The sequence below is a fragment of the Lampetra planeri genome, chromosome 32 (genome assembly GCF_965212315.1).
Source record: "Lampetra planeri chromosome 32, kcLamPlan1.2.h2, whole genome shotgun sequence".
Lineage (NCBI taxonomy): Eukaryota > Metazoa > Chordata > Hyperoartia > Petromyzontiformes > Petromyzontidae > Lampetra > Lampetra planeri.
Window position 1 is genome coordinate 5340398 of NC_136138.1, and position 15116 is coordinate 5355513.

Consider the following 15116-nt stretch of genomic DNA (forward strand, 5'->3'; position numbering starts at 1 on the left):
TGCAATTTGTAAATGCAGCGCTCGTTCCATTTGTACCACTTTGCTCTGTTCAATTTGTTTCCGCGTCGTGTAATAGGAGAGCCATCTTTCTCCCTAATGAAGTAGAAGGGTTTTTTTCTCCCCTCCCTCTTAATCCTAATGGAAATAAAAATAAGCAATTCTATAAACAGAGGAATATGTGGCGGGGTGGCTCGGAGGTCAGAGCTCTGAGCCAACACCACCGAGGTTCTGGGTTCCAATCCACGTCTCGGCCACCCGTGATTAAGCCGGGGTTCTCAAGTGTAGTGGGTTGATGGTCTCAGCACGGCCACCAATGACTGCACACACACACACACAAAACCTCCTCCTCATCGCATTATATTTGGTTCTGCGCTTAGTCGGGCTGAATGCCAGCTCTGAGAATGAATATATCGGGTTGAATGTCATTCAACGAAGATCACTCTCCTGTGCAGAGTGAGTGAGATCTGCTGCCCTCTGCTGCGTGTCGACCACAGGTCAGCAGGTCACGTCTGTGTAAAAGCCACTGTTGTTGATAAAAACAAAAGCCAGGCAAGAGTAAGGACACGGCATCAAATCCCCATAAAAGTCTCATCAGCAGAGGGAGACCCGGTACGGACATATCTAAATCTTAGTTTTATCATCACATGGTTAAACAGGCCCCTCGTCCGTTTGCAATGTTATGGCCCACAATCCACTGTGACGGCTGCTAAAACTTTGTGTTTGGTATAATTTCGTAATCGTGTACGCGGTGCGGAACCACACGGTCAATTGAGGCAACTTCAGGAGCGATATTTGCTGCATGGCTCATTGTGCGCTAATGTCTACAAGTGCCGTTACCGTTGGTTGATTTGTCCGTGCGAGGGTATGCCTCGTGTACGGGAGAAGCCTTAGCGGTCCATCACCAGAACCTCAACGCACGGAGCCTGTCGGTGCAATTCCCATAGCCGGCCAATCATTTCGGTGCAGAATTACCAATTACGTGCCGTCTGCTGCAAGTCACTCATTAAAAAAAAAAACCTCCAATTTCCTCCCACGTGTGATTCCCAAAAGTGATGTCGTACCCAGAAAGTGGGTCATTGTATTCTTGTGTCTGCAAAACCCACAATTAGAAAAAAAATAGGATAAAATCAGTAACGTAATATATTTCGTTTGATGCAGCGCTGTCTGTCGAAATATCACAAAGGACCGCGCCTGTGACAGGTTCAACGCTGCACGTAAAACAAGATCACCTACTCGGGTGACAAAATTGTTAAATGTAAGAGAGTATCATTGGGGGGATTGGGGGGACATTTGGAGTCAAATGATTTTTTTAGGTTTAGTTTGTTGTCCTTCCCCCGCACCTCTGATTAGCATGGTTGGCTACGTACTTAAGTATTGTTACGTCTGTGTTGTTAACGTTCTGATAAGTTTATGATCATATTCAATCATTGAATAAAAACAGAGTGAGGACAACCAGCTACCCACTCTGAACTATAGTGTACATTATAACCTTCGTAAAATAAACATTAACGGCTCTTCATCAATCCACCGTGGGATGAAGGCCCTCCCCTCCTGGGCATTGTTTGAGCATACTTCACCACGCTGATCAGTGTGTGGGTCGGTGAAGGGGGGATGGGGGGATGGGGGCTCGTCCGCCCAGAATCGATTGAGATATCTCCCACCACGGACGTTGGCTGTGACAGGGAATAAAACGCAATCTGGCGGGTTCATAGTGTGGTGCGCAATCGCACTGCACAACCACGGCGGATCATTGCCTCGACACAATCAGAGAGGTCGGGTGGTTTCTTGTACGGGAGATAATGGATGTCAGGGGGCTATCACCTCCATAAATAAGGGGGGACGTTATTAGCATGTTCAACAGTGCCATATTTCCACGTGTAATATCGCCATTAAGGAGCCATCGATTTTTACAGACTATCATTAATAACATCATTACGATCTACGATTTAAACTGATGGGGCGGCAGGGGGGGGGAGCGAGTCCGGTGCGAAAAATTCTGAGCAACGACGGTCGAACCACCAATCCGTGAGGTGAGCACGAATCATCGCGGTGACACTGGGCCTGGTAACAGCGGCCACGTATTCACACTCCCGAGCCGCTTAATCCTCAACTCCAATCGCGCAATTGGTACGTCGCTGCCTCTCTGCAGCTGTCCCCCACCACCGCCCCCAAGACTGGAGATTTCTCCTCTCGGCCATCTGTACTGCCGACTTCACATGCGGTCCCACGTGTGGGCTTTCAACGTAACCGGTTTTACGCGTCGACTCACCGATTCGTATTCATTCTGAAAGGTCAGCGGCACCGCGTGCACTGAATCGCGCCGTGTAAGAATTGCTCCGTTTCGAGTAATGCTGCCGCATTGGCTTCAATGTCATCAAAAGGAATTGACTCTTGAATTCTATTTGCGATTCTTAACAGCGACGATTAAAATCCAATTGCCACGGGGCCGGTGGTGGGGGGGGGGGGTTGTTGGAAACCCGTCACCCCGAATAAAATCCAAATTATAGCCGCATTCAATTTGCAAATGTGCTTAATTTGGGCTGTATCGCATTCATTGCAAGACTACAATATATATATAAATGCAATCGTACACAGACGCGCAAATGCACGCTCGTCCGTCGCGCTGTCCGGTGGGGGGCGGTTTTGACTGGAGCCACTCGAGGCAGCGACTGCTCACGACGTCCCGGCTCGGAGGCCGCTCCCTGCTGATGACAAACTTGCCCGGCCATCCACGGGGATTTACGGATGCGGCGCAGCTTCGGGTGCTGTAGACGACTCGAGTGGATTAATCGTAACCTGACCGCGGAAAACAAACGCACGGCACACGGCAGGTTTGGTGGCGTCGTGTCCGCGTACGCAGCGAGGCAATTGGATTTCTATGCTAATGCGTGTTTTTCCCACTACTCCACGTCAGGTCGTGTCATCACAATAAACACCCTATGGTACGTATGTTGAAGTTCTTTCACACTGTACACAGCCAACCGTGCTAACTAAACACAAAAAGCAGTTCTAAAGAAATTAGTTTTCAATCTAGATTTAAAAGTACGTAGCTCCAGTGGAATCCTAACATCGGAAGGAAGAGCGTTCCAGACGGCCGCAGAAGCGCATCTGAAAGCGGGCGATGCGGTGGCCGCCGTCTTTGTTCAAAGGTCAGCCAAAAGCCGCTGCTGCAAGGATGACCGGAGTTTGAGCGAAGGTTCATGCTCCTTGACGAGATCAGCGAGGTGTTGTGGTGAATTTGTGGCAAGCACTTTGCCATCACCGTCGTGGCGACCAACAGCACATCTCCCACATCAGCGGCCTTGAATACCACCGCAGGGGAATGTTTTCGCCCGCTAAGGCAGGTTATGCCCGCTTGCTCGAAAGTAAACCGTTCCTATTGAGAAGTGCAACTTTTCTTTAAAAAAAAAATATATTTTTTGATTCGTTGGTCATCACTGACAAACACCGTTCAAACGATCAAATCGATCGATTGACGTTGCCACGCCGGTAAAGCAACGCTCCATCACTGCGCGGAGGAATCATTTCGACCCAGGCTCTTGCGCCTGTCTCACGGAGACAACAAGCGGCGGCGAGAACATCCTCGGAAAAAAAACGTTTCGCTCCCGGTGACCGCGCAGGGTCCGAGCAGCTTGCTGACTGCCACTCATAAATGTTTAAGCGCTCCGACGCTGAACTATTCATAACAGCGATCGCGTGCGAGGGGGGCGGGCTTAATTATTTACGCGCGCCTCACGTCTTGCAAAGTTGCACTTCTTTTTGTGTTTTTTTTTTGAGACTCGTTGGCGGGCTTCAATTATCCCAGCTCGGGAGGACTATTTCAGCACGCCCATTGTCTTCGCTCTTATCATTATGGCCGGCGCTCTGATGTCGTAATAGAATAAGGTACGCGCACGGCGGAACGGGCTGGCGCGGTTCGCCCGAAGCTGTTTTGTGCCGGGGGGGGGGGAGGGGGGGGGGGTTGGGGGGTGCCAGCCGTGTTCCGGGGACCACGGTGCGCCGGCCCCGTGAAGCGTGGCTCTGAACCCGCGGCGCGTGGAACGTCGCGACGACCCATTGTTCATACATCCCGCGAGCGAGAGAAAGCGCGGCGGCGCGATTGAAATGCTCGTACGCGTCCATAACGTTAATGAGACGGCGGAGAACGAGTCAACGAGTCAACGCGCACGTGGCATGCGCACGCGCGCACACACGAACCTCACCTCACCCCCGCCCCCCTTCCTACTCGCGCAAACAACGCATTCGCGACAGGCGCCTATAGGGCCGCCGTCACCGCAGCGCCAAAATCGTTCATGGGTGCGTTCGCAGGGAGTGGAACGTTCCTCGTTTTAGATTGACGAATTCCCTCCCCCCCCCGCCCCGCCCCCTCCACACAACGACGGTGGTTGGCGCTCGTCGGGATGTTTTTTGGCGACGAGGTGCGAGCCTGTAGGTGTGGAGCGGCGGCTTCGTCGATGACGGCCAGGAGAGAGAGGGAGAGAGGCAGGCACACGGAGCCAGGGAGCGCAGGTGCGCCACAGGCTGGGGCCTCTCCCGCTGCGTACGTCCTCACCTGCCCCCGTTCATGGGGGGTGGGGGGGGGGGCGCGGGGGGGAGTGGAGAGGAGGAGGGGGGGCATTCGATCTCGCTTTGAGCGGGGAGGTTGGGGTGGTTGGAGAGGCAATGGAGAGAGGGAGGCAGGTGGGAGTCGGGATGTGACGGGAGAGTGCAGAGTGTGGGAGGCGGAGGAGGAGGAGGGGGGGGTGGCTCTTTATGTGGAGATCATCTCCGGCGCGCCGCTCTCCATCGCGACGAGGCGCGCTCCCGCCCTCGGCCCCCCCTCGCCTCGACGGCGAAATGAAAAACCGACGTGAGCGCAACAACAACAACCCCCTCGTCAATAATTCAAGGCCCACCGACGCCTGCCGCAACTAATTTATTGCCACTAATACGAGCAAAAAGCCTGGCAGGTCAGGCCACAATTTGACACCGCTTTTGTTGTTTGGAAAAATATATATATTCCGGTTTCTTTATAGTTTTTATGTTCTCTTCTTGATTTAGCCTCACGACGAAGGCACACCGCGGACTGCGGTGTATTTCCGTTAGTCTGCTCAGCCGCTGCTGCTTGCTCCCTCGTTTTGCAGCGGGCGTGCCACGCTCGTTGGCTTGGGCGACGGTCGGTTTGCGCCGTCATCGGGAAAAATTGCATCGTCATTTTGCCTGCTCAAATTACGGAGGGAACAGGCGAGGTTATTTAGCTACGTTAAAATCAGCGGCAGGTGACACCTGATCAGGGCCTGGCATCCTCCTCCCCCACCCCCCACACATTCATAAACCCGCGGTGACCAATTTGGTGAAGCATGGTCAAATAACCCCCGTAACAAACATGGCACGGGGAAGCTTTTATCTCACAGAGAGACCTATCGACTCGCAAAGAGACCCACAGACCCACACAGAGAAGAAGCCTTCATGCAAGCGTGGATTGAAAAAGGTCTGTACGTTATAAAAAAAAAATGTAAACAGGAAAGCTTGCTTGTGATAGTAAGACGAAACGTTTCAGAAGAGTCAATACGATTACCAGGTTGCGTGTGGTGGGGTAAAGTGTGAGTACTCCCACCTCGATAGCATCTGGCCACTGCGGAAGAGTAGGCCAAATTACCCTCTTAGAGGGGCTCTCTAGAGCTCCCTCCAGTCGAGGCACTGCCGCCAGCAGTGCCATGAGCAAGCAATTGCTGGACTGTGCCTTTACCACTCAGACTCAGGGCCGAGGCACATCTCTGTGACGAATGTCACTGTGAGAAGCCCAGGCAGGACTCTGAGAGCTTGTGGACTTTTATCAAACGGGGTCACAAGGGAACAGAAAAGGGGTCAAAAGGTCACTCCTTGGGAAGCACCCTGAGCAGCGCGGGATGAGTCTAATTAAATCTGCCCGATGAATCTCACTGAAGCAAGCAGATTCACGCTGACCTGCTGCGTCTTCAAAGTGCAAGGTCGTTGATGCAATGACGGGAGTTCTGAGTTCTCATTCTGCTCCTCTAAAGCCCCTACCGCTCCATCCGAGTTCCCTGAAGGTTTGTTTGCTTGTTTTGTTGAGTCGGCCCATTCTCATGATCATAATGCCCTTCACTGACCTTGGTTAATCGGGGGGGGTTCCTGCGGTGGGATGTTTGGCAAGTTCCATTAGCGAGTGTTTTGTCATGTGTAAGAAACCAGTAGACCCTGAGAACATCCAGACTCACGAGGGGATAACTAGAGGAAGTTCTACACAATATGATTGAAGGATCCATTGCTGTACAGCCATCTTTGGGCCATCATTGCAGTTCAAGCTCAGAACACCTGGTATTCCCAGGCAGTTTTCCATCCGAGCAAGAACCAAGCTCAGACATGATTAGCCTCTGAGATCTGACGAAACTGCGTGCATTCATGGTGACTTAGTCTACATCATCATCCCTTCTGGGTCATTAAACAGAGTGGTACATTTGTTTAACTCAACATTGATTGTGTTAGCAGAGACTGGTACCCACCATAAGAACATAGGATTTCCACCCATCTATGTAGACTGCGATGAGCACCACCCCAAGGAGATGCTCTTTCCTACCGTTGACGCTGACTTTTTGCCGCAAATCAACACTGTCCATCACACCAATCATTCTGGCACCCGCCATGGTAATGTGAAATGTATTTCCACCAGCTCTGGGACACCAACGCACGGCATTCGTACGCGGTCGATCAAAATAGCCTTCAGTTGACGATCGGTCAGTATTTAGAGGGGGGCATCAACTTTAGGGGCGCGCGGGGGGGGGGGGTGGGGGTGTTTGCTACTCACGGTCAAGAGGCAGGGTCACGGCGAGGGGGTGGTGACGCTCGCACAGCAGAGCCGCCATCGCCACCGCCACTACTGCGACGAATCGGCCGGTGGGGAAGGCCTCCATCGTGGCCGGACGGTCGGACCGCGCCGGGTGCCGCGTTCACGGGGCGAGGACTGCGAGGACGACGACGAGGAGGAGGAGGTGGAGCGACGGTGCGCAGCAATCCAAGCGGTCAACCTGCAAGGGCAGTGGCGGCACACCGGCGCGCGAGGTTCAAGCGACAGCGGGCAACGCGAGCTGCGTGCCGGGTTTTTTTTTTGCGCGCGCGCGGACAGATGCAGCAGGATGAGACCGGAGGGTGGGCGAGCCCGCAGAAACTTTAAACAAGATCGGGTTGCGCATGCAGGTGATGTTCTATCGGTGAAGGTGAGCCGCCGTGGCGAAACAAAGGATGCCGACACCGCTGTGTTCATTCGCGCAGAATTAACATTCGGATAGCCGGGTTCAGGCAATTAACATTTCTGAATTAAAAGCCGTGGTGGCAATGAACGATAAAAAAAGAGTCACGGTAACAAACTGACCGGCGTAATTGTAATTACAATTGATCGCAATTAGCGATCGTGCCTCAGGAAAGGAACCAGATATTGACCCACGAGCTCGCAGCTACAATAACCAAGGAGCAACCACAAATTCAACTGCGGGGGGAGTTTTGAGCGCACCACCGGGAAGACGACGCCGACGATGCCCGTCCACACCGTGTCAGCATGCAGCCGCAGGCGGTGCCCACTTTTTTAGGACAAAAGTCGCGAATGACACCAACCCTTCCGCAGAGGAGGGCCGGCGAGCCGAACAGACAGATGGACGGACAGTCAAACTGCACAGAGCTCTCGGCTTCCTGCACCTCTCGCTGCCTGGATACCACTGAGCACTGAACCTCTCCGTTTCACCCCCCCCCCCACCACCACCTTCCACCTCTCGTTTTTGTCGTATGCGTCATAGCTGTTGGAGCCATGCGTGTCGCATCCCTTGGGTGGGGATGGGTGGGCGAGCGAGCAGGAGGGAGGGAGGGGAGGGACAGAGAGAGAGGGAGGGAGGAGGGCAATGGTGACGGGAGGGATGGGGTGGTGGGTGGGATCAGTCGGGGGAGACGCTCCCGAGTTTTGGCTTCGTAGTGGCGGTCGACGCCGAGTGGCTTTGGGCTCGCAGCTCCCGTGAACAAAAAAAACAAACAATGTAATGGCGAGTCGGTGGGAGGGAGGGGGGGTTCAGAGAGAACAGATAGTCGCGGCATGGGTGATGGTTGTGGGGCGGTGAGGATGCATCAGTGGCTACTGACGACTGCAGATAATTGAGCTTGCGCGCGTATAATAATCACGAGCGTGAGACTCGACGCTTTTGAAATCGAATTTGTTGCACGCTGAAGCTGCACGGGACTTCAAACGCGGCTACGTTTGCCTTGTCAAAAACGAAAAAGACAAACGACTCGCTGCATTGATTAGCAGCCGTGCCCATTGTGACAATGCACCAAATTGCCACGGGCTGGCCGTGACTATGTACACTCCTAGCGGTAGGTAAGGGAGGAATGTGGTCAAGGGATGAGGGACAGTCACAAAGGTCGGGCGATAGTCACGGGGAGAGTACGAAGGGAAAGTGAACGGAGAGGTTGACAAGTTATGAAACGAGGGGGTATTACTGAGAAAGAGATGGCCACGCAGTGAGGGTGATTGTCACGGAGGTGGGATCAGTTACAAAAGAAGGTAGAGTCACGGAGGATGGGTGACGGTCACGGAGGGTGGGTGACAGTCACGGAGGGTGGGTGACAGGGTGGGTGACAGTCACGGAGGGTGGGTGACGGTCATGGAGGGTGGGTGACAGTTACGGAGGGTGGGTGACAGGGTGGGTGAGGGTCACGGAGGGTGGGTGAGGGTCACGGAGGGTGAGTGACTGTCATGGAGGGTGGGTGACAGGGTGGGTGACAGTCACAGAAGGTGGGTGAGGGTCACGGAGGGTGGGTGACAGTCACGGAGGGTGGGTGACAGGGTGGGTGAGGGTCACGGAGGGTGGGTGAGGGTCATGGAGGGTGGGTGACAGTCATGGAGGGTGGGTGACAGTCACAGAAGGTGGGTGAGGGTCACGGAGGGTGGGTGAGGGTCACGGAAGGTGAGTGAGGGTCACAGAAGGTGGGTGAGGGTCACAGAAGGTGGGTGAGGGTCACGGAGGGTGGGTGACAGTCACGGAGGGTGGGTGAGGGTCACGGAGGGTGGGTGAGGGTCACGGATGGTGGGTGAGGGTCACGGAAGGTGAGTGAGGGTCACGGAGGGTGGGTGACAGTCACGGAGGGTGGGTGAGGGTCACGGAAGGTGGGTGACAATCATGGATGGTGGGTGAGGGTCACGGAAGGTGGGTGAGGGTCACGGAGGGTGGGTGAGGGTCACGGAGGATGGGTGACGGTCACGGAGGGTGGGTGACAGTCACGGAGGGTGGGTGACAGTCACGGAGGGTGGGTGACAGTCACGGAGGGTGGGTGACAGTCACGGAGGGTGGGTGACAGTCACGGAGGGTGGGTGATGGTCACGAGGAGAGAGGTGCTCACGGCAGAGATGAGCAGATGGGGAACGGGGCAATGCGAGGCAGGGGATTAGGGGAGCGCGTGCCAAAACATCTCCGCACGTGCGATCATCGCTTTTTTATTTTTAGCCGAGCATTCTCTTGCGAAAAATAACACGGTGTTGGCGAGGGGGAGCATCGGGGGAGGGGGGGGTTATTTTTTATTGCAGGCGTGTATACGTGTCGCATGGGAGCGTGCGGGTGTCGTGAACGTTCGAAACAGGGGTGCGTATGACACACGGTGACGTTGACGTTTGCACACACGCGATAATTAGCACGGCGGTCGGGGACGATTAACACGCGGGCGATGCAGCGAAATGCCGCGACTCAGCGGCCATAGTTCGAGTCAAAATAAGTTGATTATTTCATTCGACAGTGCCGAACGGTAGTGCCTCACTCCTGGATGCAGGGGTGACGCGTTCCTATTACACAAACTAAGCCATTTATTTTGTATTTTACCAGGTGAAGCCCACTGAGGTATACAGCTCTTTTTTAGAAGCGACCTGACGCACAAATGATAGCCTGACGAAACCGACAGCAAACAGATACTCTAAACGCATGTTTATAAACGTGGAGGGAAGAACCGGAGGACCCGGAGAAAAAAACCACGCGACCACACGGAGAGCACGGAGACGCTAAAAAATACAGGCGTCAGGGTCGAGATCGAACCCACGGCCTCCTGCATACCAGGCGAGGTAGTTAACATCTCGCCACGTACCACAACATCCACGAATACAAACAGGGCATCGCTTCTCAAGAGAGTCCGATCCTTCACTCGTGCTAGCCATAGGCCTAATCGATATCAAACGATGTAATGATGTACCGATAACGCCACTAACAATGCACTTTGTGGTATTTTTTGCATGCTTTTAAGTCGTTTGAAAAGGGGGTGACGGTAACTGTATTTCGCTTACTCGAGTGTTCTTCTCTAATTGCAAGCGGGGAGACCATTTTCGCCGATAAGAGATCACTGTGACGGCCGCCACAGCATTTGAAACCACCGTTTGGTTTGACAGCTCGCTGATGATGGAGGGTGTTTTCACATTCGTTGTGTATTGTCGGGGGCCGCACATCAATGGCCACACCAAAGGCCACCAGGGGCCGCCAGTGGCCCCGCGGGCCTTGCAATGAAGAACACTGATTCACTCTAACAGCACCCCATTGACATCCCTGCAACCCCCCCAGATTAACTCAACGAGGGGGGGGGAGGGTTCACCAGAAATCGCAGTGGCATTTAGAGGTCAGCGACATCATCATCATCGCAACCTTTTTTCAATACCTCCTCGCAACTCCACGGCCCGGCCCCCCCCCCCAACACCCGGTCCCCCTCCCACACAAAGTGACGGAGCCCAGGTCAAGGCGTTGCGCCTCCTCTAATCGCCTTCATCCGTCCAGTTTTGCTTTTGGTAATCTTCTCTGGGTGCAGACTTCTCTTTGAGGCAGGATCGTTTCAATTCCATATCACAGAGAGATAGAGGAGAGAGCGAGAGAGCGGAGATGGAGAGACGGCGAGCGCACAGGCAGGCAGATTGCTTCCGAAGCCCTAATTCAGACAGACGCCGCACTCCCAAAACTGCACTCGGCGAAACGGCAACGTGACAACCGCCGCTCAATCACGGCCCCGTCGGGGACCCTCCCGTGAGTTACCATTAGCCCAGAAATGAGGCCCCGCGTCGCACGACTCACCACCACCGCCACTCGGGGGGGAGGGCGGAACGTCACTCTGGTTTTCCCACCCACCCCGGCCCACCCCCTACCTCGGCCCTCCCCCACACCCAACCTGGCCCTCCAGCCCCACCCACCCCTGCCCTCCCCTAACTCGGCCCTCCCCCCCACCCACCCCGACCCTCACCTCGCCATCCCGGCCCTTCCCACCCACCCACCCACCCCGGCCCTTCCCCCCCACCCACCCCGGACCTCCAGCCCCCACCCTGCCCACGATGTCCCAGCGGGGCAGCATCTGGGCCGTGGCTCGACTGTGCCGGTGGCGGTTGGCATGAGCGGAAGGTGGCGAGGGTGGAATGGAGGTTGTGCAGCGGAACGATGTTGATGACGGTCGAACGTTGGCGATGGCGGGTAGAGCGACGGTGGTGGGGCCCTGGGACATCGGCGGTTTGGCGGATCGTTCGTGATGGGGCGGAACACGTTGGTCGCGGAGTGGAACAAAATTGGTTGGGGGAACAGCGATTGCGCAGGGGGCGTGGTGACGTGGAACGGAACAGTGTCGTGGTGTTGGGGGAGGGGGGTTGCGGAACAAATGCGTTGGGGCGGCACTGTGGGAACGTTGGCAGATGTGTGGAACACTTTGTGGAGGCGACAACGCTGGCGGTCGTGGGAGACGCGAGGATGGTTTGCGCGTGGGTTCGGAAAAAAAATCCATGGAGTGGTTTTGGGAGGGTGGACAAAAAAAATAATCATCACGACAATGGTGGTGGCAACATCGGTGGCAACATCGGTGGCTGTTGGTTCGAAACGGAACGACTTTGTGTGCGGTTGGGTGGCGGCAGCGAGGCACCACCGGTGGATTCACTGCTCGTTTAAGAGGGAGCCGCGTGCATCGCGAGACGGCCGTCTGTTTGTTTTGGCTTCAGCCATCGATGTAAAATCGATCCCTGGGTATATATCGTCCCGTCGGGTGAAGTATGACATTCATTGCCTAAGTAAACATACGCACACACACCCGCTGTTGATGTTATTGAGGTGTCTGTTTGGCTTTGAGATTTTAATTAAAATTTCCGTCTCTCCCCCCCACCTCCCCCCCCCGTTGTCTGTAAGTGGGGTAAAACAAACAGACGCATGCAGAATGGTAGCCCGCAGTCGCTACAGGAATCGGGGCGCCTTTTGACCTTTGGCGATAGCGGTGCGATGCTTTCAGAACCGCAAATTACCGCTAAACTCGGAGACACAGCAGCGGCATTTCCCTTTTAAATTAAACCATGGCTGCTGAGCATAGGCACATGAGGCCCGGCAATGCCGAGTGGCCGGCGGCGAACCAACACGAGTGTCTGAGTTTTAATTTTCAGGGTGCTTCAAAAAAGTGTTAACACTTCTGAGAATGTGCCTCCTCCCGGGCTCTGGAGACCACCTGGAGAATAAGATTCCAGGCACGCGTTGACAACGATGGCGAACAAGTGGAGACTCTTTGACTTTTTGAAGCTATGAACATCACACTTGTTATCACGTTACAGTGTATTATTAGTTTCCATTCTTTTTTTCCATTAAAAGGATAGTCCTATGTAAGTGTAATGCGGGCGTAAGCGACCTTCCGGATGTGACGTCACGAGGAGGCGGAGCCAGGTGACGTGGGTGAAAGGTTGGGGTCCTTAAGCGGGTAAACCGGAAAGAGAAGTCAGTCGGGTTGTGAATGGAAAAGGGTGAGGCCACGGGGGCGAATGAGAGGAGGGGGGCACCGCCGGCGAGCGGGAGCCGACCCCAGAGTACAGCCAGGAAGGCTGTGTGTTAGAGGCAGCGGTGTGGCTGCAGAGAGTCGCAGGAGCGACGAAGAGAGAGAAGAGTACAGCCAGGAAGGCTGTGTGTTAGAGGCAGCGGTGTGGCTGCAGAGAGTCGCAGGAGCGACACAAGAGAGAGAGACAGCACGAGTCTGTCAGAGCGCTGCGGAGTAAGCAAGAGCGAGAAGAGCAGCAGCGATTACAGCCAAGGGGGCTGAGAGTGAGTAACAGCAGCGGAGCTGCTGTGGGGCTGCAAGAGCGACAAAGAACAGCAGCGGGGCTGCTGATGGTGACTGGAGTGACATCGGAACCAGCACTGAGAGTATAAGAGAGACAGCCGTGTGGGAATGCAGTACGGACCAAATAAAGGACACTGAGCCAGAGATCGTGGTCAAGTCTTTTATTACACTGGTGTCAGAAGTGAAACGGCTTGTCAAGACGGCTCGGAAGAAAGAATATTCCTGTGCCATCATCTGCTACATCATCCGACTTACGATTGAGACAGATGGCGCAGCTGGAGACCTGGAAAATCGTGCTGGCGAAACCGTGTGAGCTCACCACGCCGACGACGGCAGTGGGGAGAGCCGATGGTGGTCTGCAGGTCGACGCCTTGCCTGCGCTGCCAGCGCCATCTGCCACGCGGCACGAAGACGCCATCTTGGGCGTGGCAGGGGAGAAACGGCGGGAAGCCGCCATCTTGTCTTCACCGCGGCGGGGAGACGCCGCCATCTTCAACATCGCGGCGGAGAGGCAGCCTTGCGCTGCCATCTGGAGGTGCCGCGGGGAGAGCAGCCTGCTGTGAGCTGCTGTTTTGCGAGGGGGAGCTGCGAGGAGAGGACGACGACGCTACAGCTGCTGGGGCGGGAGCTCTCCCGTCCTGGCTCGGGTGCGTGACAACGGAGCAGTCAAGTCGCCGAACGAGTTCTGCGAGACGACTCAAGTTGCCGCCCTGCCGTCCTCTTCTTGCTGCAGCCCCGGGCGGGTCGTAACGATACGCAACCGGCCTTTACACACACCTCACCCATCTTTCGAGGGCCGGGTGGGGGCGATTTTGTTTTCTCTCATGACTCGATTGTGCGGAGCGCGGTTCGGACTGTGGGTATGTGTGTGTAATAACGATGAACGCGCTATCTGCTTGTTGCTCGGTGTCAATTAAAGTGTGTACGTGTGTTGAGAATGGACGGAGAGTATGCTGTGCTTGCTGAGTGTTAAATTGTGTGTGTGCGCTGCGGTGTGGAGTTGTTATATTGATGGCGAAGTTAATTATTAACTCGGGAGCGTCGGGTATCTTGCGCTGTATCATCTCGTGGGTTACCTTGTGCGATGGGCTTAATTGAAAAATATATATATTTTTTTTGGTGTATTGTGCTGCGAGGTGCTATGTGCGATGTGGTTGTTGCAAGAGAGAGAATATTTGTGTTGTTGCTGCAATGTTACGACTGGATTAATGGTGTGTTGGTTACCTGCAGATCGGTTTGCTATTGTGCTTAAATGTGCGCGTGTGATCGCGATATGCTGACTGTATGTGCTGTTACACCGTTCTGTACGGTTATGGGGTGCGATGCATTGATTGACTATTGGGATTGGGATGTTATTAATTGTGCGTACCTGTTTGGAAATTGGTAACAAATTCGAGGGGGACCCTATTATTTGGTCGTATGGATGTTATGTACACGCGATTTTGTGTATATTATGGGTAACGGCGCTTTGTGAGAGAGAGAGCGCGCTTTGAGGGTGCGTGATGACGCCGTTGTGGGTGTCTCAAAGGTTAATGCTAATGGGACCGTAATTGGCGCCAAGTTGCGTCGCGTATTCGGTTGGTCGCATGCAGCCTCGAGTTGCTTTGCGAGTTGGGTTGTGTAACCAATGTGGTTGGTAAAATATTGGTTAAAAATTCCCCGATATGACTGCTGCGCGCAGCAAGCTGGGGCTGTGCGTCTATCGTTGTTGGGATTGTTACAATAAGACGGGGGAAGCAATTTGTGACCCCCAGCAAAGGGAAGCTGGGGTGCACGAATGGAGAAAACTGGCCACGTGTTCGCACGTTGGGCCGCCATTTTGCGCACACGCGGGGTATGGCGTCGATGCGCTTTGCGGAAAGGGCCGCCATTTTGAGTGCGCGCGAGATATTGCGCGAACGCGCTGGGCGAAGGGGGCCGCCATTTTGAGCGCGCGGGAAAAACCTCGGTGGGGCAAATATTCCATCTGTTATGCCTGCCATTGTTGATTGGGTGATGCACGAGTGGTGGTCACGTCGGCCTATGGCTGATGG

General features: G+C 54.6%; 1 protein-coding gene across 12 annotated transcripts in view; it reads right to left on the reverse strand.

Annotated features, from left to right (window-relative positions):
• Positions 1–15116, reverse strand: part of LOC144729367 (neuronal cell adhesion molecule-like) — a 211979-nt gene that overhangs the window by 84354 nt on the left and 112509 nt on the right. For all 12 annotated transcript variants that reach the window (XM_078609574.1, XM_078609575.1, XM_078609580.1 and 9 more), the window contains one exon: positions 6806–7025. In XM_078609574.1, the coding sequence (XP_078465700.1) occupies positions 6806–6911 (106 nt within the window). In that variant the 5' untranslated portion in view covers positions 6912–7025. The remainder of the gene's footprint in view (positions 1–6805; positions 7026–15116) is intronic.